The sequence below is a fragment of the Petaurus breviceps genome, unplaced genomic scaffold, assembly GCF_028583685.1.
Source record: "Petaurus breviceps papuanus isolate PSGF00001 unplaced genomic scaffold, PetGlider_PUasm1.0 90825, whole genome shotgun sequence".
NCBI classification, from domain to species: domain Eukaryota; kingdom Metazoa; phylum Chordata; class Mammalia; order Diprotodontia; family Petauridae; genus Petaurus; species Petaurus breviceps.
This window is the reverse complement of record NW_027187353.1, coordinates 21,745,388-21,770,277: the sequence shown is the minus strand read 5'-3', so window position 1 is coordinate 21,770,277 and position 24,890 is coordinate 21,745,388. Positions and strand designations below refer to the sequence as shown.

The window sequence follows — 24,890 nt, the reverse complement described above, 5'->3', positions numbered from 1 at the left end:
AGGAAAATCAAACTGGTCATTCCTAGGATCTCCTACTATTCTGTCAAATGAGTTTGGTTTTTTTTTTTTTGGTAAAAATTCTTTGGCTGGGATCAGAGATGACCTGTTTGAACTTCTAGTTCTAAGCATCTAACAAAATGTGTCATGATTATAAAACGTCAGAACTGACCAACCTGTCACCAAGGTCCTTCTCAGTTCTGACATGGCATTTTGCCTTTGTTGCATAATCACTCTGACACTGGCCCTTTTCATAAGTATGTGGGAGCAAGAAAAGAGCTCAGAAGTCATTACATGCAGGATTCCAAAGCTTCTTGGTCCCCGTGGTTTTATTCAGTGTGAAAGATAAAAAATTCTAGAGTTTACTATTATATAAATGCATATAAGAAATAAAATTGCAATTTTTCAAAAAGAAAAGGCTGGGATATGATTCAAGAGTACACCAAAATTTTTTGTAACTTCATTGATTGTAAATCAATTCTAAATAAATCAGAATATGCCCATACCCCTAATCTAGTCAGACCCCTCTTGTTTTTTTACAACTAGGGAAACTAAGGCCCAGACACAGGAGAATGGAGTTGCCCAAGGCACAAGTAGAATTAATGGAATGGCTGTGATTTAAGGAAGCTTCACCAGTTTCCCTAACCTTCTGGCCAGTGTTCTGTTACTTTCTAAAACATCAGTCCCTTAAAAGTTAGCCTCATACACAATTATTGTAAAAGTGTCTGTTCATTTCATTCAAATTCAAATATTTTAATTGAGCTGTATGGGACCTTGGAAGCCATGTAATCCAACAAAAAGATGTTAATGAATTCAGGTTGGGTTTTTCAAATTTTTCCCACTAGCATTTTTTTCAACATTAATTTAAAGAAAAGGTTTTTATTTCTCTTGTTTATACACGACCTTCATTGCCCTCTATCCTTTCCCCTCTCAGAGAGACTGCGTTTGGAATAAAAAACTTTTAAAATCAGCACTTCAGAAGTGTGACATCATATGTAGTATTCATTCCACACTCATTGGCCTCTGCAAAGGAGCAGGGAAAAGGGGTCTTCTCATTTCTTTAGGGCCAAGTTTGGTCATTGTAGTATTACAATATCGAGTTGTAATAATTACCTGATTCCTTCCAGTTACATTGTTATCATTGAGTGCATTATTTTCCTGGCTTTGCTTGCTTCACATTGCATCACTCAGTCTTTTAATGCTTTTCTGAATTCATCAATGTTCCTGAAATCTTTCTTTTTTGTGGTCTTATGTATCCCTTTCATGAGTCAAGTTTTTGGTGGAATTGAGTTTTGGATGAACTCAACATGCACAGAAATTTGCCAGGCTGTGGATGGTGTATTTAATATGTGGACTGTTCACTGATTGACTTCCTGGAATGTCGTAGAAGTGAGCAAGATGGGATCTCTGTTCAGCTACTGGCTAAGCATTCCTGAACAGCTCTGGAGCTAGAAGTGAGCCTGAGATGAGACACCCTGCCAAGAAATCTTTGGGAACTTACTGAGATGAACATTTCTGCTTAATTTGATGCCTGTTGCCATAGAGACACCATGGTAATAGCTGGGGAAGCTCTAAATTTCTAAGTGGATTTTTTCATGGCAGTTTTATTTTTTTCTCTTCAGATATAGGTGAGGCACCCTACAGTTTGGTTTATGTGATGGGGGGCATTCCCTCGTAGCTTTTGTCAACATGGATAAAAGATAGAGAATGCAAGGTAACTTTCCACCAGAAAGAAAGCTGAATGTTTAAAAGAAGTCCTTGACCTGCCACTGCATTTCCAGGGAAAGGCCAGCATTTCATGAAAGAAAGCATTTCATGGCTTCATCATTGTGCATGGTGCCTTTTCTGAATAGAAAGGTTCGCAAAGCAGTTTACATATGTTCTCATAACAACTCTTAAGTAGGTAGAGACTAGAGATGTAATGTACTCAGTTTACAGATGACAAGCTAAGACTAAAGTTGAATTTCTTTCTTGTGGGCTTATTTAGTGTGTGCTAGGAAGTAGGATTTGAATCCAGGTCTCCCCAATTCCAGGACCAGCACTTTATGTGGAACCTCTCCATTCCTCTAAATATTATAAATGGCTGAATCTGACTGGAGTGGATTTCTTTCTTTTTTTTTTTTTAAAGCAATCGGGGTTAAGTAACTTGCTCAAGGTTACACAGCCAATTATTTCTGGGTGTGGTGCTGAGTATCTGAGCCCGGACCTGATCCAGGTCATCCCGACACTGGAGCCGGTGCTCTCACTCACTGAGCCACCTGGCCGCTCCTAAGCAACTGGGGTTAAGTAACTTGCTCAAGGTTACACGGCGAGGTGTTTCTGGGTGGGTGCTAAGTGTCTGAGCCCGGGATTAGATCTCCAGATCTTCTCACCACTGGAGCCGGTGCTCTTACTCGCTGTGCTACCTGGCCGCCCCTGGAGTGGATTTCTTATGCTTTCCAGCTCATTTTAATGCCCAAACATGGGTTTCTTGGTGAGACAGAGTACTAGGAAAATGATCCCACATGTAGGGAACCTGATACAGTGGAAATGACGTGAGATTTGGAGTCTTCATACTAGCTTTGTGTATTCTATATTTGACCTTAGATCACTTACTTTTTCTGACTTCCTGCTTCTTCAACCTTAAAATGAAGGGATTAATAAAATTCTGTTGTGCTGTAAGAAACAGTGAAGGGTGGGGAGAGGCCAGCTAGGTGACATAGTGGTTAAAGCAGCCAGCCCTGAAGTCAGAAGGATCTGAGTTCAAATGCTGCATCAGACACAACACAAAAACTAGTCATGTGACCTTGGGCAAGTCACTTAACCCCAATTGCTTTAGACACTAGCTGTGTGATCCCAGGCAAGTCGCTTACCCTTGATTGACTCCAAAAAAAGAAAAAGGGCTGATTTCAGAGAAATGTGGGAAGACTTGTAGAAACTGATGCAGAATGAAGAGAGCAGAACCAGGAGAACAGGGTATATAATACCGTGTTTCCCCGATAATAAGACCTATCCCGAAAATAAGCCCTCCCCTTACTGTGTAAGATTCCTCTAAAATAAGCCCTCCCCCGAAAATAAGCCCTATTGAGATTGCTACTGTAGTGAAGGTGATCCCCTGCACTACACGCTACATTACGGCGCCATTGAGAGCAGTGCCGCGGAGGAGAGCTGAGGCAGGACAACATAAGCCCTCCCCTGAAAATAAGCCCTCTGGTGTTTTTCTTTCCAAAAAAATTAATAAGACAGTGTCTTATTATCGGGGAAACACGGTAGCAACAACGTGGTAAAGACAAACAACTTTGCAAGGCTTAGGAACTCTGCTCAATGTGACAGCCAACCACAATTCTGGAGGACTGACGATGAAATAATGCTGCCCACTTCCCTAGAGAAGCAGAGGATTCAGCGCAGAGTAAGACTTTTTAATAGGTACAATGTGGAAGTTTGGTCTGCTTAACTGTACGTGTTTGTAATAGGAGGTTGACTTTCTTTCCCAGTGGGGGACCTGTGAAGTAGAGTGAATTTTTGCTGAATTTAAAGTTATGAAATGTAATTTTTAAAATAAAACAAGGGTATTGGAACAGAAAATCTCTAGGTAGGGTCCTTTCCAACCGTAAACCCTGTGGTGGCCTGAGCCAACCTGGTAGCAGTTAGCAGCTGGGAGGTGCATATGCTGGGCCTGGAGTCAGGAAGGTGAGTGTAAATCCAGCCTGGGACGCTGCTTAGCTCCGCCCCCTGGGCAAGTCACAACCTCTGCCTCAGTGTCCTTAACTGTAAAATGGGGATAATAGCATCAACTGCCCAGGCTTTTGATCAAATGGGATATTTATCAAGAGCTTGCACATTGGGACCACTAGGTGGCGCAGTGAATAGAGCACCAGCCCTGGAGTCAGGAGGACCTGAGTTCAAATCTGGCCTCAGACACTTAACACAAAAACTAGCCATGTGACCTTGGGCAAGTCACTTAACCCCAACTGCCCTCCAAAAAGAAAAAAAAGCTTGCACATAGTGGGTGCTTAATAAATGCTTGTTCCCTCTCTCCCCTCTTCCTTGGGCCCTAAGGCTTCTTGTCCTGCTCCAAGGTGCTCATCCACTAATGCTTCTGCTCCCAAAAGCAAATAAAATGAACACCTCCCCAGGCCTTGTATCAGGTACTGAGGATACAAGACAGCATGTCCTGCCCTCAAGAAGTTTATGTTAGAAGCAGCTCTAGAGCTGAAAGGCCTCAGCAGCCATCTGGTCTGCCCCCCTCATTTTACAGGGGAGCAAACAGCCGAGGGATGTACGGTGACCTGCTTGGGTCAGTGGTCGTGGGAAGTGAGATTTGAACCCACATTCTCTGGCTCCAGGCATAGGTCCTCTTTCCCCTCTACTGGGGAAGACAGCAGGTACAATAGATATACCTAAGATAATTCCATGAGCAGTTGAGATCAGGGAAGGCTTCTGTAGGGGGTGGCATTTGATCTCAATTTGGAAGGAAACAAGGCATCCTAGGAAAGAGGGGGGAAGGAGTGTGTGAGGAAAAAGAAGACACCATAGAGGGCTGGAGGCAGAGTATGAAGGCCTTTCAATCCCACATAGAGAAGTTCGTATCATATTATAATTTGTATTTTGGTTATATTAAAGGGACCCCTCATGCAGTCTGGCAAAACCTGCAGACCCTGTCTCTGAATGATGTTTTTAAATGCATAAAATAAAATGTATAGGATGACAAAGGAAGCCAACTATATTGAAATATAGTTACCAAAATATAAAAAAAATAACAAGTTTGCAGATCTCTGGTTAAGACCCCTGCCCCATAGAATTGCTTGATTTTTTTGTTGTCATATTCCCAGTACTGGGCGCCCAGCAGGTCCTCAGAAATGACTGGATTGAATCATCTGATGACAAAAGAGGTCTTGGGATCAAATCTCACTACCTCTCTGGGCACCAACCCATTTGAAGCTCATCCACCCTCACCTTCATAGCGAGTTCATCTATTTTTTTTTTACACTAAAAAGTGCCCTGTCCTTTAACTATGACAGTCTGGCTCTAACCTTGACTGCCTTGATTGACCTGGTTTGTTGTCAGAGGGAAGTGGGATGGGGGAATCTTCCCCCCACAATGTGGTTCAATGAAATCCTGATTGGGGAAAGTATTTGATGAAGATTTAGGAAGCTGAGAATAGTATTCTTTCAGCCCTGGAAAACCCTATTTACGAAATGGGATTATAAGAATATGGGGAAGGTGGTGGAGCCAAGATGGTAGAGTAAGGGCAGAAACTCACCTGACCTCTCCGAAATTCCCCTCCAAACAATGTTAAAATAATGCCTCAAAATGAACTTGGGAGCAGCAAAACAGATGAAAGGAAGGGATGAAACAATATTCCAGCCCAAGACAGCTTAAAAGGTTGGTAGGAAATGTCTGTCTCTGAAAGGTAAGGGGAATGCAGTCAGAGAACTGGTCAGGAGGAGGTTACAGGTGACTCTTAGCCAGAACTGGGTTTACATTGCTGTATGTGCCTATACATGGGATCCAGGTAGTAGTCCCAGGGTGAGGAAGATCACTTAACAGGAACGGGTTCCTTGGTAACAGTTCCACTTCAGAAAACAGTGCCTGTGGTTACCCAAAGGCCAGGAGAGCAATGACAATGCCTTTCCTTAGATCATACCACCTTGAAAGAACTAAAAACTTAAAGACCCCCCCCAAAAAAAAAAACCCCTCCCAAAAATAGCTTTGGAAAAAACAAAAAACTCAAAGCTTGGGACAGTGCCCCCTCTGCCCATAGAGCAGAGGCCAACTTTTATATAAAGTTAAAAGTCAAGAAATAGGCTTGGAAAATGAGCAAGCAACAACAACAAAAAAATCTGGCCATAGAAAGTTGCTATGGTGACAGAAGATCAAAACACAAATTCAAAAGAAAGCAACAATGTCAAAACACCTACACACAAAGCCTCAAAATAAAATGTGAATTGATATCAGGGCCAAAAAGAACTCATGGAAGAGTTCAAAAATCAAATAAGAGTAACTGGGGAAAGAAATGAGAGTGATGCAAGAAAATCATTTTTAAAAAGCAGTTTGGTAAAGAAAACACAAAAATATATTAAATAAAATAGCATCTTAAAAAACAGAATAGGCCAAATGGAAAAAAAATATATACAAAGATTTATTGGAGAGAATTCCTTAAGAAGAATTGACCAAATAGAAAAAGAAGTGCAAGAGCTCAATGAAGAAAATAATTCCTTAAAAATTAGAATTGGGTAAGTGGAAGCTAATGACCCTATGAGACATCAATAAACAATAAAACAAAAAGTAAAGGATGAAAAAAATAGAAGAAAATGTGAGATTTCTCATTGGCAAAACAACTGACCTGAAAATAGATTGAGGAGAGATAATTTAAGAATTATTGGACTACCTGAAAGCCATGATAAAAAAGAGCCTTGACATAATTGAAAAAATTAAAGAAAACTGCCTTGATATCCTAGAACCAGAGGGTAAAACAGAAATACAAAGAACCCACAAATTATCTCCTGAGATTCCAGAATGAAAATGGGGAATATTAGAGCCAAATTCTGGAGCTCCCAGGTCAGCAAAGAGAAAATAAACAACCAGAAAGAAACAGTTCAAATATTGTGGAACCACAGGATTACACAAGACTTAACAACATCTACATTAAAGACCCAGAGGGCTTGGAATATGATATTCCAGAGGGCAGAGGAGCTAAGATTACAACCAAGAGTCACCTACCCAGCAAAACTAAGTACAATCCGGTTGTCGTGGGGGATTGAGATTTAATGAAATAGAAGACTTTCAAGCATTCGTGATGAAAAGACCAGAGTTGAATAGAAAATTTGACATTCAAACAGTAGACTCAAGAAAAGCATTAAAATGTAAATAGGAAAGAAAAGTCATAAAGGGTTCAATACGGTTAAACTGTTTTCCTTCCTACATGGGAAGATGATACATGTAACTCCTAAGAACATTATTATTATTAGGGTAGTTAGAAGGAGTGTACATAAAATGCATAGGTGTGAGCTGACCATGATGGAATGATATCCAAACAATAAAAAGAAAATCTAAGAGGTGAGAAAGAGGGATGCGCTGGGATAAGGGGACAGGGGGAAGTAGATGGGGTAAATTATCTCACATCAAAGAGGCGTGAAAGAGCTTTTACAATGGAGGGGTAAACAGAGTGAGGGGCAATGCTTGAGCCTTACTCTCATTGAAATGGAAAAGAATAACACATACTCAGTTGGCTATAGAGATGTATCTTACCCTACAGGGAAGTAGGAGGGGAAGAGGATGAGAGAAGGGGACAGGGCTGAGAGAAAGGAGGGCAGATTGGGGGAGATGGTGATCAGAAGCAAAACACTGTGGGGGAGGGACAGCATAAAAGAAAGAGAGAAGGATAAATGGGGAAAATTGGATGGAAGGAAATACACACTAATCATGAATGTGAATGGGATGAACCCACTGACAAAATGAAAGTATATAGCAAGATTAAAAATCAAAATCCTATAATATGTTGTTTACAAGGAACACTTGAAGCAGAGAGATGCACACAGAGTAAAGGTAAGGGGCTAGAGCAGAATCTATTATGCTTTGGCTTAAGTAAAAAAAGCAGGGGTAGTAATTATGATCTCAGACAAAGCAAAAAGCAAGCAAGAATAGATCTAATTAAAAGAAATAAGAAAAAATTTGGTTAAAAGGTACCATAATGAAGTAATAGCACTAAACATGTACCAAATAGTATAGCATCCACGTTCTTAAAGGAAAAGTTAAGTGAATTACAGTAGGAAATAGACTATAAAACTATATCAGTGGAGAACCTCAACTTCCCCCTTTCAGACCTAGATAAATCTAACCTGAAAAATTAACAAGAAAGAAGTTAAGGAGATGAATAAAATTCTAGAAAAATTAGATATGATAGACTTCTATAAAATTTAATAGGAATAGAAAGGAATATGCCCTTTTCTCAGCATTACATGGCACCTACACAGAAATTGACCATATATTAGGGCATAAAAACCTCACAGCTACATCTAGAAAAACAGAAATATGAACTATATGCTTTTCAGATCGTAATAAAATAAAAATATTCAATAAAGGTCTGTGGAAACATAGATTGAAAATTAATTGCAAACTAAATCTAATCCTAAAGAATGAGTGAGTGAAAGAACAAATCGTAGAAACAATAATTTAATTAACGAAAATGATAACAACAAGATAATACACCAAAATTTGTGAGGGATAACCAAAGCAATACTTAATGGAAAATTTATATCTCTAAACAATTATATCAATAAAATAAAGAACAGAACATTGAATTGGGCATGCAACTATCCCAATTAAACACCAAAATGGAAATCCTAAAAATCAAAGGAGAGATTAATACAATTGAAGATAAGAAAACCAGTAAACTAAATAAACTAATAAAGATAGGAACTGATTTTATGGGGAGAAACCCCCAATAAAATAGATAAACCATTGGTTAATTTTATTTAAAAAACAACAGCAACAACAATAATAACCAAATTACCAGTCTAAAAATAAGAATGGTGAACTTACCACCAACAAAGAGGAAATTAAAGCAATTATTAGGAGCTTTTTGCCCAATTATATGCCAATAAATCTGAAAGTGTACGTGAAATGGATAAATGTTTACAAAAATATAAATACCCAGACTAACAGAAGAAGGAGTAAAATACTTAAGTAGCCTATTTTTGGGAAGGGGGTGGGGGGAGATTTGAACAAGCCATCAGTGACCTCCTTGAGAAAAAAAATCCCCAGGGCCAGATAGATTCACAAATGAATCCTACCAAACATTTAAAGAGCAATTAATTTCAACAGTATGCAAACTATTTGGAAAAATTGGCAAAAAGGAGTTCTATCAAAGTCCTTTTGTGACACAAATATGGTGCTGATACCTAAACCAGGAAGAGAGAAAGCAGAAAAAGAATATTATAAACCAATTTCCCTAATGTTGATGCAAAGAAATTTTAAATAATATACTAGCAAGGAGATTACAGTAATATATCATACACTATGAGCAGGTGGGATTTATACCAGGAATAAAGGGCTAGTTCAATATTAGAAAAACATATCAGCATAATTGGCCATATCAACAACAAAAATAATAAAAATCCATATGATTATATCAATAGATGCAGAAAAAGCTTTTAATGAAATACAACACTCATTTATATTAAAAACTCCAGAAAGCATAGGAATAAAGGGAGCTTTTCCTAAAATGATAAGTAGTATCTACCTAAAATGAACAGCAACTATTATCTGTAATGGGGATAAGCTAGAAACATCCCCAATAAGATCAGAGTAAAACAAGGATGTCATTATTGCCACTTTTATTCAATATTGTATAGAGATGCTAGCTATAGCAATAAGAGAAGAAAAAGAAATTAAAGGAATTAGAATAGGCAATGAGCAAAAAAAACTATCACTCTCTGTAGATGATCTGATGGTATATTATGATATTAGAGAATCCTAGAGAATCAACCAAAAACTACTTGAGAATTAACAACTTTAGCAAAGCTGCAGTATGCAAAATAAACCCACACAAATTGTCAGCATTTCTATATATTACCAACAAAGTCCAGCAGTAAGAGATAAGAGAAATTTTATTTAAAATAACTGTAGAAACCAAGGAACTAAATGAATACAATTACAAAACACTTTTCATGCAAAGACAGATCTAAATAATTGGAAAAATATTAATTTTTCATGGGTAGGTTGAGCCAATATAAAGAAAATGATAATTCTACCTAAATGAATGTACTTATTAAGTGCATACCAATCAAACTCCCAAAAATTATTTTATAGAGATAGAAAAAAAATCATCAATTTATCTGGAGAACAAAAAGTCAAGACTATCAAGGGAATTGATGAAAAAAGTGTGAGGCGTCCTAGCCACACTAGATATCAAGCTATACAAAGCAGTAGTCATCAAAACAATCTGGTACTGGTTAAGAAGTAGAATGGTGGATCAGTGGAATAGATTAGATATAAAATACACAGTAGGAAATGACTGTAGTACTCATGTTTGATAAGTGTGAGGATCCAGACTTTTAGGACAAAAACTCACTATTTGACAAAAATTGCTGCTGCTGGGAGAACTGGAAAGCAATTTGGCAGAAACTAGGTATACACCAACATCTCACACCATATGCCAAGATAAGGTCAAAATGGTTACATGATTTAGAAATAAAGGATGGTACTATGAGCAAAGCAGGGGAGCATGGAATAGTTTACCTTTCAGATCTATGGATAAGAGAAGAATTTGTGACCAGACAAGAGATAGAGGCATAACAGTATGTAAAATGGATAATTATTTTATTACATTAAATTAGAAGGAATTTGTGCAGAGTCAATACAGCCAAAATTAGAAGGAAAGCAGAAAACTGGGGAAATATTTTTTTACAGCAAATTTCTCTGATAAAGGCTCCATCTCTTAAATATATAGAGAACTGAGTTAAATTTATAAGAATACAAGTGAGGGTGGCTAGGTGGCACAGTGAATGGAACTGATGCAAAGTGAAATGAGCAGAACCAGGAGAGTACTGTACACAATGACAGCAATATTGTACCGTGGTCAACTGTGAAAGACTTAGCTACTCTGAACAAGACAATGATCCAAGACAATTCTGAAGGACCAATGATGAAAAATGCTGTCCACCCCCAGAGAAAGAACTGATGGAATCTGAATGCAGATCAAAAGCATATTTTTTTACTTTATTTTTCTTGTTGGTTTTTTTTGTCTGTGTTCTCTTTTGTGACATGGCTAATATGCAAATGTTTTAAATGAACTGTACACATGTATAATCTATGTCAAATTGCTTACCTTCTCAAGGAGGGGGAGGGGAAAGAAGGAAAGAATTTGGAACTCAAAATTGTAAAAAATGAAGGAAAAATAAAAAATTAAAATTTTGAAAAGAAATGATATTATGGTCTCACTGGATGGGATTGAAGGATGGGAAGGATGGATTTTATTGGTGTTAGTGAAACTTCCTCTAAGGACGGGACTTCTTAACTGAGAGTCTGTGGACATTATGTTTTTTTAAAAAAGATGTTGATAACTATCTCAATTTTAATTAGCTTCCTTTCTATTTCTGTCTCTTAGGCATTTGAAAACATGATTCTGGGGCAGCCAGGTAGCACAGCGAGTAAGAGCACCGGCTCCAGTGTCGGGATGACCTGGGGATCAAATCTGGGCTCAGATACTTAGCACCACACCCAGAAATAACTGGCCGTGTAACCTTGAGCAAGTTACTTAACCTCAATTGCTTTTAAAAAAGAAATAAATAAATAAAATAAAAACGCGATTCTGAGAAGGGGTCCCCAGGCTTCACCAGACACTGCCACATGGCTCCAGAACATAAAACATCTAAAAACCTTTGCTCTACTAATATAGATTGATATTCTTTAACTGACATCCTTGGAAAGCAGCCTAGGACACAGTGAGAGGTCACACAAGTGATATGCATTAGAATCAGGACTTGAATCTTGGTCTTCCTGACTGAGGCAACTTTGATCTGGCTATTGTGCCACGCACACCCCCTCTCTGGAGATGACAGTCAGCAATAAGAGTGATGATTGATGACATTTAGCACATTGAGGTTTGGAAAACATACTGCATGGAAGTTATTAAAGCTTAAAGAGGCACTAAGACTTTTGGACACCTTGTATTATTACAAGTGAGCCTCACAACAAACCCACAAGGAATGTTTACTACAGGCATTATTAGTCCTGTTTTACAGATGAGAATACTGAGGCTCACTGAGATTAAGGGACTTACCCAGGCTCACAAAGCTAACAAATGTCTGAGGTAGGATATGAACCTAGGTCTTCTTGACTCCAAGTCTAATGCTCTATTTGTTGTTGCATGCTGAAGTGATCATAGAACTTAAAAAAATTTTTTTTGTTTACACTGCCCTGCCATTGACTACAGGAAGAAAACTCTTATAAGTGTGCTCTCTATCTCTATCTCTCCCCTTCTCTCTCTCTCTCCTTTTCTCTCTGCCTCTTCCTCTTTCCTCTTCTCTGTCTCTCTTCTCTCTTTCTCTCTCATTCTGTCTGTCTCTCTCGTGTTCTGTTTCTTTCTCCTCCTCCTTCTTCTCTCTTTCTCTCTATGTCTCTCTCTCTTCTTCTCTCTGTCTCTCTTCTCCTCTCTCTGTCTTTCTCTTTCACACACATACCTCCCCCCGCCAATAAATCAATGTATTTTGTACTTTGAGTTCTGGATTCCTTGCCTCACCCTGCTCCCAATCTGTCTCCCAGGTATTAAGCGACTGGTTTGCCCTTCCTGTTTCATCTTTGTGTTTCCTATTGCTGTCTGTGGTGATAAAGGGTCTAGTCTGAGCTTAGACAGTTGGGGATTTCTATGGATATCACCCAGTAAAGTGCCTCCTAACTGTTTGGATGGGCCCCCTGATAGGGTTCAAGGTCTCCCCTCTTTTGTTTTTCATATAGCATACCTGACTCTGAAAACCTGACTGGGAGAATGGTGGAGTGTGAGGAGTGCAGGCTTTGGATTGGATCCTGACTTTGCCTCTTACTTCCTGTGTGACCCTGGGCCACATTCTGTCTCTCTGGACCTCAACAACTCCCTTCTAAAAACAGAGTTGGACTTAAGGGCTCTTAACCTGGGATGTCAACTTTAAAAATATTTTTTGCAATTACATGTAGAAACAATTTTGATATATATTTTTAAATTTTTGAGTTCTAAATTCTCTCTTTCCCTCCCTCCCTTCCACCCTCCTTGGGAAGGCAAGCAATTTGTTATAGATTATACATGTGCAGTTATACAAAATATATTTCCATATTATCCATATTGCAAAAGAAAATACAGACCAAAAGAAGACAAGGAAAATAAAGTTAAAATAGTAAGCTTCAATCTGCATTCAGACTCTTATCTGTTCTTTCTCTGGAGGTGGATAGCAATTTTGATCATGATTCCTTCAGATTAGATCTTAGATCACAGTGTCACTGAGAATAGTTAAGTCATTCACAGTCAATCATTTTATGATACTGCTGTGACTGTGTACAACGTCCTTGTAATTTTGCTCACTTCACTTTGCATCAATTCATATAGGTCTTTCCAGGTTTTTCTGAAATCACCCTCCTTGTCATTTCTTATAGTACAATCGTATTCCATCACAATCAGAAACCACAACTTGTTCAGCCACGCCCCATTTGACAGGCGTCATCCTCAATTTTCAGTTCTTTGCCACCACAAAAAGAGCTGTTGTAAATATTTTTAGACATATAAGTGACTTGTTTTTTTTTTTAAAAAAAAAACATTTTGGTAACTGTATTTCAATCGAATTTGTTTCCGTTGCGATCCTGTGTGATTTATTTGATGCACTTAAAAACATGAGTCTGAGAAGGAATCCACAAGGCGTCCACAGACTTCCAAAGGCGTCCAAAACACACCAAAAGTGTGAAGAACCCCTGGTCCAGGGGACTCCGAGGTCCCTCCTAGCACTGGTGAGAGTTCCTCTGTCCAAGGACTAGAAACTTACTCATCTCTCTGCCCCCCCCCCCCAGCTCTGACTCCTCCAATTTAGGTCCTGCTTCTCCAGCCCAAGTTTTTGGCCAAGGGAAGGTTGGCAGAGAGTTGGGTAGAGAGTCTCGCATAGCAATTACTTTTAGTAGCCGAAAAAAAAAAAGATCTAAAATGGTCCATCAGCAGATCATTCCCCCATCCGCCCACACACACACACACACACACACACACACACACACACACACACACTCTTCCCCTGTCGCTTGATGACCTGCCAGAGCCTTCCTTGTGGACAATAGAGAAAGTGTCCTGGGAGGGAGGGACAGAGGAAAGGACAGGGATAAAGGTAAAGTTTAATCATTGAACCATTTGGGCGGCGTGGAGATAGGCTCCTTCCTTGGAAGGCTTCCCTGGGAAGGGAGCAGGGCTGTGAGCAAAGGAGGTCCGAGCTGAACTGTTGGCAGAAAACGCTGCTGCCATTCTCCGGAGAAGAACTGTGCCCTGGGGCCAGACCAGCTCTCCAAGGAAAATGTTTGCTGTACATTTGCTGGCTTTTTATTTCACGAAGTTGAAAGAAGATCAGATTAAGAAGGTCAGGTAGGGGGGAGCAGCTTGGGATGGGGAGGATGCTTGAGGGAAAGACCAGGATAACTAAGGGGCAGCCCAAAGAAATCTAGACTTTGGGGCAGTCTCGCGTAGGGAGTGTCCTTGGCAGTGGGTCATCATGGGAACCAGGAGAAAGAGGGTTCAAGCTACTAGGGTGAGTGGATCTGTAATCTCATGGATCTGAGTATTCTCAGCCAGGGCAGATCACAGTCCCTCTCTTCCTCCCCTTCCTATTTGATCCCTGGGATCCCAGGATATCAGATTCAGGGCTGGAAGGGGCCTGGAGGCCATCTGGATTGAGGCCCTCGTGGTACAATGGGAAGCTGAATCTCTAAGAGATGAGGTGGCTTGCTTAAGGTCCCATCAGTAATATGAATTAGAGGTGAAATTTGAACCCAGGTCTTTTGACCAGAAGGACCTTTCTTTTGTTTTCATCTATGTCTTTAGGTCTGTATTCAGGAAAGGATTAGAGAGAACTATTATTTGTTCATGGTCATTTTCTTGTGATGTTGTATTAGAAAAATCATTTTACTGCCCACCCCTGCTGTTAGCTGTGTGACCCTGGGCAAATCCCTTTGCTTTTCTCAGGCTCAGTTGCAGCATCTGTTAAATGCTGGTGGGGGGGGGGAGGGTCGAACAAATGAGCAAACAAGTGTTAATTAAGCTCCCTATAATGATAACTTCTGCCTGGATGATCATCGAGACTCTCTGGGCCTCGGTTTCCTTATCTGTTAACTGAAAGGCTTCAGATGGATGGCTTCTGAGATCCCCCGCCATTCCTGGTCCATGAGTCTGGGTGTTAATAAGTGTGCCAGGCACTAGATAGACAAAAACAAACAATGGAACCACCCCTATCCTCTGGCAGCTTACATTTTGTTGGGGAAACATATACACAGAGAAGTACAAAGTAGTTTCTGGAGGGAAGGGATCAGGCTAAGAGGGGAGGGCTCTGAGCTGAGCCTTGAAGGAAGCCAGGGAGTCTGCTGAAGATCTCAAAGGCCCCTCCTAGCTGTAAAGCAGCCAGGTCCTCTAAGTCAGAACTGGAATTCCAGTCCCAGCTCAGGCCCTTATTAGCTGTGCAACTCTGGGCAAGTCACTGCTCAGCCTCATCTTCCTGATCCATAAAAGTGGGGGAGGTGGCCTCAGAGGGCCCTTTCACTTCTAAATCTATGATTCTGGGATGCCTGATCTCAAATTCCAAGCCAAACTGGGCTTTTAGGGGGGTTGTCTCCCCATCCAGGTGTTTAAGAAGGAAGATCAAGCTCCTTTGCTGAGCCTTTGACTGGGCTTGCCAAGGTCTTCCCCTCCTGTGGTTCTACTGGGCTACCAGTTGTGTCTGGTCCATATGCATAGAACCATTGAGATGGTTGGTGGCCAGGCCCCTGCCAGGTCTGAATGCCATGTGTCTGCTTTGCACATAGTAAAAGTCCCATGATCCTTAGGATTCTTATTTATTAATAACCAATACCCATGCGTGGACTTTGACATGTAGACATAGGAAACCGTAAAGTCTAAGCTCTTGAAGCATTTAATTTCAAGAAGAAAAAGATGGTTGGAGCAAAGACAAGTAGAGTCCAACCAAGGTAGATGGCTATGGAATTTTTTAAAAATTATAAAATTTTTCCAGCTTAGCAAATATAAATATATACAATCTGGGCCATTTTATATAAATAGATATTTGTATGTTTATGTACTTATATAAATATAAACATATTTATGTCAAACAAGTTAGATTTTATTTGTTTGGTTCCCATGGCCCTCTGCCGGCTACCAAAGGGGTAGTGCATTCCTTTACTGCATAAGAATGATGCTTCCCATCCATTCTGCTTAGATACTCTAATATCGATTAGGCCCATGGTAGTAATTCTTGGTAATTTGGGCTGACTCTTCACTGGCATTGGGACCCAGTGGGAAGGTTGCTGGACATGGAATTATAGGCCTTGGGTTTGAATTCTGACTCTTCTTAGTATTTGTGTGGCTTTGGAAAGGTCATTTCTTTGGCCCATCCCATTTGCTAGAGATGGCATTTAAATCCCATCTTGGTGATAGGACTCCATGGGTTGGATGCCCCAATTTATCTGCATGCACACACATCCTTTCTAGATGTCTGTCAAACATTTATTAGGCACTCACTGTGCCAGGGCAAAGATAGTGGGAGGTAAGGGATAAAACATCAGACCTGGAATCAGCCACACTCAGGTTCAAATCCTGCCTCAGACGCTAGCTACGTAACCCTGGGTCACTCTCATCTGTCAAAAGAGGGGGTTAGACTCAGAGACCTCTCAGGACCTCCCCAGCTCTAAATCTCTGATCCTGTGAACAAAGATCCGGGTACCAATCCCTCTTACACTGATACTGACTCTGTGTCTCTGGTCAAGTTTCGTCTGGAGATCAAGAATAAACAGAGTGACCATCCCCAGAATGGGTTTAGCAATACACTAAGACTTTTGAGACACCCTGTATTTGCGCTACCTGCCATTCAGGGCCTTGCTGAGGAAAGCCTTTTCCCAGGCTCAAAGCCCTGGAGAATGGGATTTATTCTTACCATCATTACTGCTAACTGTATGTCCTTGTTGGTGATGTAACTTTGGTTCTCTCTCTGCAAGATGGGCATAAGTCATTGTACTCACCACCTATCTCCCCTCCAGAGAGAGGGATTATTATGAGGAAAGTTCTCTGCAAACCTCAAACCCCTAAAGAGAGGGGAGCTATTATTATTATAAGGGTAATGGTGTAGACAGAGCTTGGGGTTCAAATTCCAGCTTTCTTTCTTCCTAGTTGTGTGCCCTTGTGGGCCTCAGTTTCCTCATCTGTAAAATGATGAGTTTGAGAAGGATGCCTTCTTAGGGCCCTTCAAGCTCTGAGCCGACTGGAGGCTGGTGTGACTTCAAATTCCTCACTCTCTCTGGACCTTCCAGTGCAGGAAAGTGGAGATTACAGCTATCATTCCCATTTTACAGATGAGAAAACCAAGGCTCATGGACAAAATGCTAGCTTTGGGGTCGAGAAGACCTGGATTTTCTTGATACAACGGGGAGTGTAGATGCTGTATCTGGAGTCAGGACATGGAATGCAATCCTACTGCTTCTGTTTCCATACCTGTGTGACCTTAGCACCACTATGAGCCCCAGGGTGGTTTCATCTGTGAAATGGGAGCAAGGTAGATAAAATAACCTTTGAAGGCTCCTTCCGCCTTTAAAACTCTGTGATTCTTACCCTGGAGCATTACAAGTTAAAGGAGCATTTTGTGGACTCCTTTTAAGTCAGAAAGTCTTTAAACTAGGGACCATGGACAGATTGGGGGCAGGGGGTAAAAATGTAAAGAGAAGTAAAAGAAAAATCATACCTCCATTTTCCCTAACCTCTAGTTGAATGTTCGTAATTTTTCTTCGATTATTTAAAAACATTATGCCTGAGGAGTTGGTAAACTTTGTGGCTTACTGGAGCTTACATGGCACCAAATGTGTAAAAAGCCCTGCTTTCTCAGATGAGCTAGATGAGAGACAGGCATCCATCAGAAGTTAAGATAGCCCCAGCAAAGTCACTTCCCTTTCTTCCAGGGGGGCTTCACGATGCTGGCCACCTGCAGGGTCCTGTGCCTCCTGCCCTGAAAGCTGTGAAAACTGAACTTTCTTCCTGGTTCTGTTTCTTTGGTCTCTGCAAATTTGAAAGCATCCATAACGCCCCAGCCTGCACCCAATCACGCCACAGTCATTTCCCTTTAAGATACAACAAAGGGTCTCTCTGGTCCCTTGAGGGGTGCGGAGCGGGGGCCCACAATTCCTGGCCTGTGTCCTGTCTGTCTATCCCGAGGGGTGGGGGTGGCTGGACTCTGAACTCTGGGTACCCAGCGGCCTGTTCCCAGGCTTATCGAGGGACTTGCCAATTTGCATCTCATTTGCGCTTTCTTCTTCCGGCTCGTGTCTCATGAGTCATGGCAGAAGCAGGCTCGGCATTCTCAGAGACAATGCCATCATTTTCTGCCCACAGCCCATGCCCCCATGTGCTACATGGCTTAATGCAGTGCTTGGCACATAGTAAGCACCTAATTAAATGAATTTTTCACTTGCTTGATCACTAAATGACTGCAGAAACCTCGCCTATTTGTGTTTAAGGTACAATCCTCAGGTTTCCTTAATATTTATTTGATTGCTGTGGTTTAGTTAATTAGTCATGTCTGACACTTCATGACCCCATTTGGGGTTGTCTTGGCAGAGATATTGGACTGGTTTGTTATTTCCTGCTCCAACTCCTTTTCCAGATAAGGAAAATGAGGCAAAATAGGGTTAAGTGACTTGCCCAGGGTCATACAATTAGTAAGTGTCTGAAACTGGATTTGAACTCAGGTTCTCCTGACTCTGGGAGCAGTGTTCTATTAATTAAGGCATCCAGCTGCCCCACATTGGATTATATGTGACTTGTACATTGCAGGTGACAAACTTAACCGTCCTTTGCATTCATTCTCTCATTTAAGCCCCATAACAATCTTGAGAGATAGGTGCTACTAATATCCCATTTTTCAGGTGAGGAAACTGAGACCAAAAGGGGAAAAATGACTTCTCTGAGGTCACGCAGTTTGTCAAGGTCAGAGGCAGAATTTGAATTCAGGTCTTCCTAACTCTAAGGCTAACCAAACAACAAACTCTTGGTAGGTACTTACTATGTGCCAGACTCTGGAGATTCAAAGGATGAAACAGTCCCCACTGTCCCAGAGTTTATTCACATACCACAATGCATTATTTGTAAGGGGAGACACAAGAGAATCCCCATTAGATCCTTGCTATGTTTGTCCTGGTGAGACATGTTTCAGGGAGAGGGGGAAGAGGTCTCATTCATTCAATAAGCATTTATTAAGGTGCTACTAAGTGCAAAACACTGTGCTGGGGAGGGGAGGTTACACAGACAAAGACTGAAGCAGCCCCTGCCCTCAGAAGCTTATATTCTATTGACTGGAGTAGTGGGTGCACAGGGAGGCCAGTTCCAAAGCTCTAAAGAAGAAAACCAAAGCAATCTGAAGGTTGGGCAGAGTCAGGCAGATCCCCGAGAGCCTAAAGTCATTGTCCAGAGAGATTGCTGAGGACGAGTCCAGTTCTGGTCCAATTTCTGCGATCACTGGCCATCGTCTGGCCCGGGTACTTGGGGCAGCATTGCCAGGCTCAGGGGTCAGTCGGGGGGCCAGTCTGCCTGCCGTCCACGGACTGGGATGGATCTGATAATCCTTCACCAAGGGCAACAACATGCTTGTGACCTGTTCCTGAAATCTGGGGAAAACTATTGTCCGTATGTCTGGTCAAGGATTCTGCCTCTTCCTGTCAGGTCCATCTGAGCCTTGGTGAATATTAATAATAATACTGAAAGTCACTCTAGTGCTTTAAGAGAGACCCGTTTCTCTTACAATGACTCTAGGAGAGAGGCAGGACAAGAAGGATTAGGGGACAATTAACAGCGTCATCATAACAGCTGACATTTATATTATACAATAAGGTTTGCAAAATGTTTTATAAATGTCTCATTTGATCCCCAATATGTCTATGTGAGGTGGGTGCTAAAATTATTCCCATTTTACAGATGAGGAAACTGAGGCAGGCAGCAGTCTGAGGCCGGATTTACAACTCAGTAGATTTCAAGTCCCAGGCTGTCCAAATAATGATAAGGTCACACACCTAGAGCTAGAAGGGCATCCAGTCCTTTTGCAGATGAGGAAGGATGAGAGTACTGATACATGTCCTGTTAGCATCGTTGGCCATTGTGAAGTGGCCAGAAATGCTTGATTCAAGATGCTGGGGGTGGCGGGGATGGGGTGAGGGGCTCGGTACAAGGGGAGCCTCTGGGTCACACCCTCCATGGCTGTTTTCAGGTGGACAGGTTTCTGTATCACATGCGACTTTCGGATGACACCCTGCTGGACATCATGACCCGTTTCCAAGCTGAGATGGAGAAAGGCCTGGGGAAGGACACCAACCCCACGGCATGTGTGAAGATGCTGCCAACTTTTGTCAGGGCCATCCCTGACGGGTCAGGTGAGAGCTCCCCAAGGGCCTTTGGGGAAGTCTGGTCTGCAGAGCTCCTCTGGGCCTGATGGAGTCTTCCTTCTTGCAGGAAGGTTACAGCTGATAGGTTACAGAGTCCATGCCCATCCAGACCAGCAGAGGAAGGCCTGCCCCCTGACCCCCCAATCACAAGGATGGGCCAAAGACACAAAACAAATGTCTAAAGGATATAGAAGAGATTTTGCCCCTGGAGATCCTGAGAATATCCCTCATCAGGGCTCTGGCTTAATTTAGACTGAATTGTGGTCTTTTGACCCTGCAGCCTTCCCCCAGAGAAGCATTCCCAGGAGAGGCAGTCTGGCTCAGTGGGAAGGGTTAGGCTGAGAATCAATCAGGGTCTCTAGTTCCAATCTTGGCATTCTTGTCTGTGTCACCTTAGGCAAGCATCTTCTCTCTGGGTCTCAGTTTCTCCATCTGTAAAGTGAGGGGTTTGAACTCGGTGATCTTTAGGGTTTCTTTATGTTCTAAAATTCTAAGGATCTTTGGAAATATCGAATCTTCACCATAGGGATTTATACTTGAATTCATGGAAGCTGATGAGTTCACCAAGTGAAATAGTATAAAGGGAGAAGAGCAGGGGGCCCAGGGCACAGCCCTGAGGAACACTTGGAGTCAGATGCACTGGGTTGCATTTTCTGCCCTTCTGTTTGCCAGCTGTGTGACCTTGGCAAGTGAATCCGCTCCTCCATTTCCCCAAGTGTAAAATGAGTCACCTGGACTAAGGTCTCTTTCAGCTTTAAGCCCTGTGATCCTCTGAGAGTAATCGCACAGCCTGTATAGCTGAGGAGACCCAGAGGAGGGGGTGTGACCAACCTCTCCGAGGCTCTCAGCCTTCCCACCCTCAATGCCAGGTTGAGCTCTGACTCCCTGAGTCATCCTGGGGCCAGGATATGTCCTTCAGACTTCTGCTGCTGCCGCCTCACCCCTGCCCCAGGGATCAGCCCGCAAGTGGACTTGGGGAGCAAAGGTAGACGGAAGTGTTTGTGGAGGCAGCCAGCATCCAATGGGAGCCCATCTACTGCCAGCACACCAGGAGTGTTCCCAGAGTCTGACGCGCTCTTTCCTTTTAAAAAGAGTGTCTGAAATTTCCCACAAACTTTCCTGCTTCTCCATGTGACTCCGATTTCCCTTCTTCTCTCCTCTGGAAATGATTATCAAACCCTAATTCTGAGGGTATTTGGCCAGAACTCTGAATGCTTGGTCTTCTGCCTCTGCATCCACTCAGTGCAGGAATTAATCATCTGACCCTCGGATCACAGGAGGGGCAGAGCTGGGGCTCCATTGGAACTTAGAAGAGCTAAAAGAGACCCTAGCAATTCATTAATTCATTCATTTATTCAAAAAACCCCAAATGCTCCCCCTGTGCAAAGTCCCAAGCTGCAGCATGGTGCTGCTGATTCAGAGCTGGCCTTGAAGTACAGAAGGCCTGAGTTCAAATCCTGCTTGAAGCATCCTATCTGTGTGACCCTGAGCAGGTCCCTTAGTGGCTCAGTGTCCCCAGTAACTCTTTATGATGAAATTATAGAGCAAGGCACACTGGCAGAAGGAGGTCCCTCACCAGGAGGACCCTCTGCTAGTGAGATCTCAGGCCATATTCCACAAACCAAAGTTCAAAGGGGAAGAGAGAGAGCTTGTGAGAGGCCCTGTGAGGAAGGGGGTGATGGCCTGAACATCTGGGCTGGAATGACCTTTAAAGGTCCTACATTTTACAGGTGAAAAAAAAGAAGTCCTAGAAAGGGGAAGTGACTTGCTCAAAGTCACACAGCTAGGAAGGGTCAGACCAGGATTCAAGCCCAGGTCTCCAACCCCCCAGGCTGATGTTCTTTTTGCCATTCTGGTCGCCTAGGTGAAAATCCTTTGAATTGTTCATTTGGGGCCAAAGCTAAGGGTCCTTTAGGCAGCGCTGCTCAGGACTGGGTAGAGCCAGAAGGGTTCTTGGCTCCAGGGGTCAATCGGCCCTGTCCCTCAGGATCACCTCTAGATGATCACCTCTAGATCCTGACTTGAGGTTTCTGGGAAACCAGAGGTGAGTCACTGATTGCCTCCCTGGATGTTTGAGGAGCGATAACAGTCTTAATTGTACAAGGAAGCAGCAATCTTCCTATCTTCTCCCTCCCAGGTGCCCAGCACCCCTTGAAGCACTGGAGATTATTAGTCTATGTTTCATTTCCTCCTGCCCTTGGATTCCCCCTGAGCTGGGGGTGATTGGCAGCTGGAAGACAGAGGAGAAACAGAAGCCAGAGACCCTGGGTCCAAATCCAAGCTCTTCCCCTTGTCACTCATGGGGGGAAATGACTTCCCTTATCTCCTTATCTATGAAGCAAGGGGCTCTGACCTGATGATGCCTAAGGTCTGTTACAGCTCTGGCTGGGAACCTCTAATCCCTGGGCCCATGGGGCTCCTAAGAATGTCACCACCCATGAATCCTCTGAGAAGCTCCAAGGGACATCTGAGACCATCTTACAACACCCCCTTCCTTTTACAGATCAAGAAACCGGGCCCTAGGGTGGCTAGGTGGCGCAGTAAGTGGACCACTGGCCCTGGAGTCAGGAAGATCTGAGTTTGAATGTGGCCTCAGACACGTGACACACTTACTAGCCGTGTGACCTTGGGCAAGTCAATTAACTCCAACTGCCCTCCAAAAAGCAAAAAAAAGAAAAAGAAAAAAGAAACTGGTCCCTGAAAAAATTGCGTGACTTGCCCACTTGGGTCACCTGGCTCTCCTAGCCCAGTGTTCTTTCCACCACATCCTAATGATTCACATTTGTACATGGTTTTCAGGTTTGCAAATCACTTTGCATGCAGGACTTCATATGAGCCTCACAACTCTGTGTATAGATGGGAAAGCTGAGGCTCAGACCGGTATCATGGTGTAATAGATCTGGAGACAGGAAGACATGAGATTAGATCCTGCCTCTGACACTTGCTCCTGGTGCAACTATGGACAAGCCTGCTGCTTGTCTGGTCCCTCTCTGGTTATTCTACTGTTGCTGGGACCACGAGCCCCAAGATCCAAGGAGGCTTTCCCTTTTGCAGAGAAGGGAGAGTTCCTCGCCCTGGACCTTGGCGGTTCCAAGTTCCGTGTCCTGACGGTTCAAGTGTCTGAAGAGGGTAAGCGGAACGTTCACATGGAGAGTCAGTTCTACCCGACCCCCAAGGAGATCATCCATGGCAATGGTTCTGAGGTATGCGGGTATAGCGCCAATGCAATATTTACAGTGCCCACGATCACAATAAAGACCATGACTATAAGTATCGCATGACGTTCCATCGCAAAATGTACCAAGCTCTCCAGATAGAGGACAGAACTGAAGCATTTATTTAGACACCAAAAAACCCAATCCCAAAGCCAGTAAGCAGTTTCCATCATAGTACCAAAGATATTCAGAAGTCATAATAACCCTGAGAGCCACAGCATCCTTCAGCCTTCCCACAAACCAATACAAGATCAATATTTACTCACAAATCTCTCTATCTCCTTAATGAGTGTCCTTTCCCCCCACCGTCTTGCTAGCTCTGACCAGCTTCCTGTGGGCTCTGCTGCACCCTTCAGCAAATTCCCTCCATCATAGGCTCCTTGTGACTACATTCAGTCTATTAGGGGGCAGAGTTTACTTTTAAAGCAGGGGAGGTCTTCAAACTCCCCCCTAGGTCTATTAAGATGCAGGGAAGATCTTCAAATTCCCATTCTCATTACAGTGGGTCAAGGGGGTGGCAAGAGGATATCAGGCCATGCTGCTGACCCTGCTTGACCTTCACACCCTTTCCCTCCTCTTCCCCCCAGCTCTTTGACTATGTATCTGACTGTGTGGCAGATTTCATGAAGACGCGTAACATTGAACACAAGAAATTGCCTCTTGGTCTGACTTTTTCTTTTCCATGTCAGCAGAGTAAGTTAGAAGAGGTATGTGGGGCTGTGTGGTTTTCTGTTTTTATTTTTTTGTTTCTGACTAAGGACCAGAACAGAGCAGTGGGAAGAACAGACTTTGGAGTCCGACGACCTTGGTCTGAGGCAGGTAGGTCAAGCATTATTGGGGAATTTGGACCAGAACTGTGATTTCATAGGTATAAGGATTCCCAGGTGAGGAAACTCCCTCTGCTGATGCAATTTGTCATTTCCTCTGAATCTCGAGTCTTTTAGAGATTTGCCTGGGACACTGAGGTTAATGACCTAAAATCATTCAGCCAATAGTGGGCAGTGGCAGGTCTTCCTGACTCAAAGGCCACCTCTATCTGCTTAAGGCACATTGCTTCACTTTACAGAGAGGGAAACAGAATGACAGAGACATGGTGGCTCGGCCCTGGATCCCACTGCTAGGGAGTGAGGGAGCCAGGCTGGGGATGGAGGCCTCTGGATTCCTAGGTCTGTCCTCATCACCTTGCCCCATGGTCCTTCAGAAGAGAGTCCTAAAGTTGGCTAAAGAATGAGGAAAAACCTCTGGAGAGAGGGTGAAAGGAGGATCACTGGGTGCAAGGAAGAGAAGGCCAAGCAGTTGTTTCAAGGTTGTATTCAGTTGTGAAATTCCCAAGCATTTTGATGGCGTCTGAAACCTTCCCATAGGGAATCCTGCTTTCATGGACTAAGAAATTTAAGGTTCGAGGAGTTCAGGATACAAATGTGGTGAGCAGCCTGACCAAATCTCTGAAAAGACACAAGGTAAGGTTCTTGTACCATTCTGGAGATGTGTGGTGTGGTGTAGTGTGGTGTGTGTGTGTGCGAGAGAGAGAGAGAGAGAGAGAGAGAGAGAGAGAGAGAGAGAGAG

At 42.7% G+C, this 24,890-nt stretch overlaps 1 protein-coding gene across 1 annotated transcript in view; it reads left to right on the top strand.

Annotated features, from left to right (window-relative positions):
• Positions 1 to 13,809: 13,809 nt before the first annotated feature.
• The window catches only part of LOC138148653 (hexokinase HKDC1), a 41,580-nt gene continuing 30,499 nt past the window's right edge, over positions 13,810 to 24,890 (top strand). The window contains exons 1-5 of the mRNA XM_069071467.1: positions 13,810 to 14,063; positions 19,935 to 20,097; positions 23,164 to 23,312; positions 23,912 to 24,031; positions 24,689 to 24,784. Of these exons, the coding sequence (XP_068927568.1) occupies positions 14,001 to 14,063; positions 19,935 to 20,097; positions 23,164 to 23,312; positions 23,912 to 24,031; positions 24,689 to 24,784 (591 nt within the window). The 5' untranslated portion in view covers positions 13,810 to 14,000. The remainder of the gene's footprint in view (positions 14,064 to 19,934; positions 20,098 to 23,163; positions 23,313 to 23,911; positions 24,032 to 24,688; positions 24,785 to 24,890) is intronic.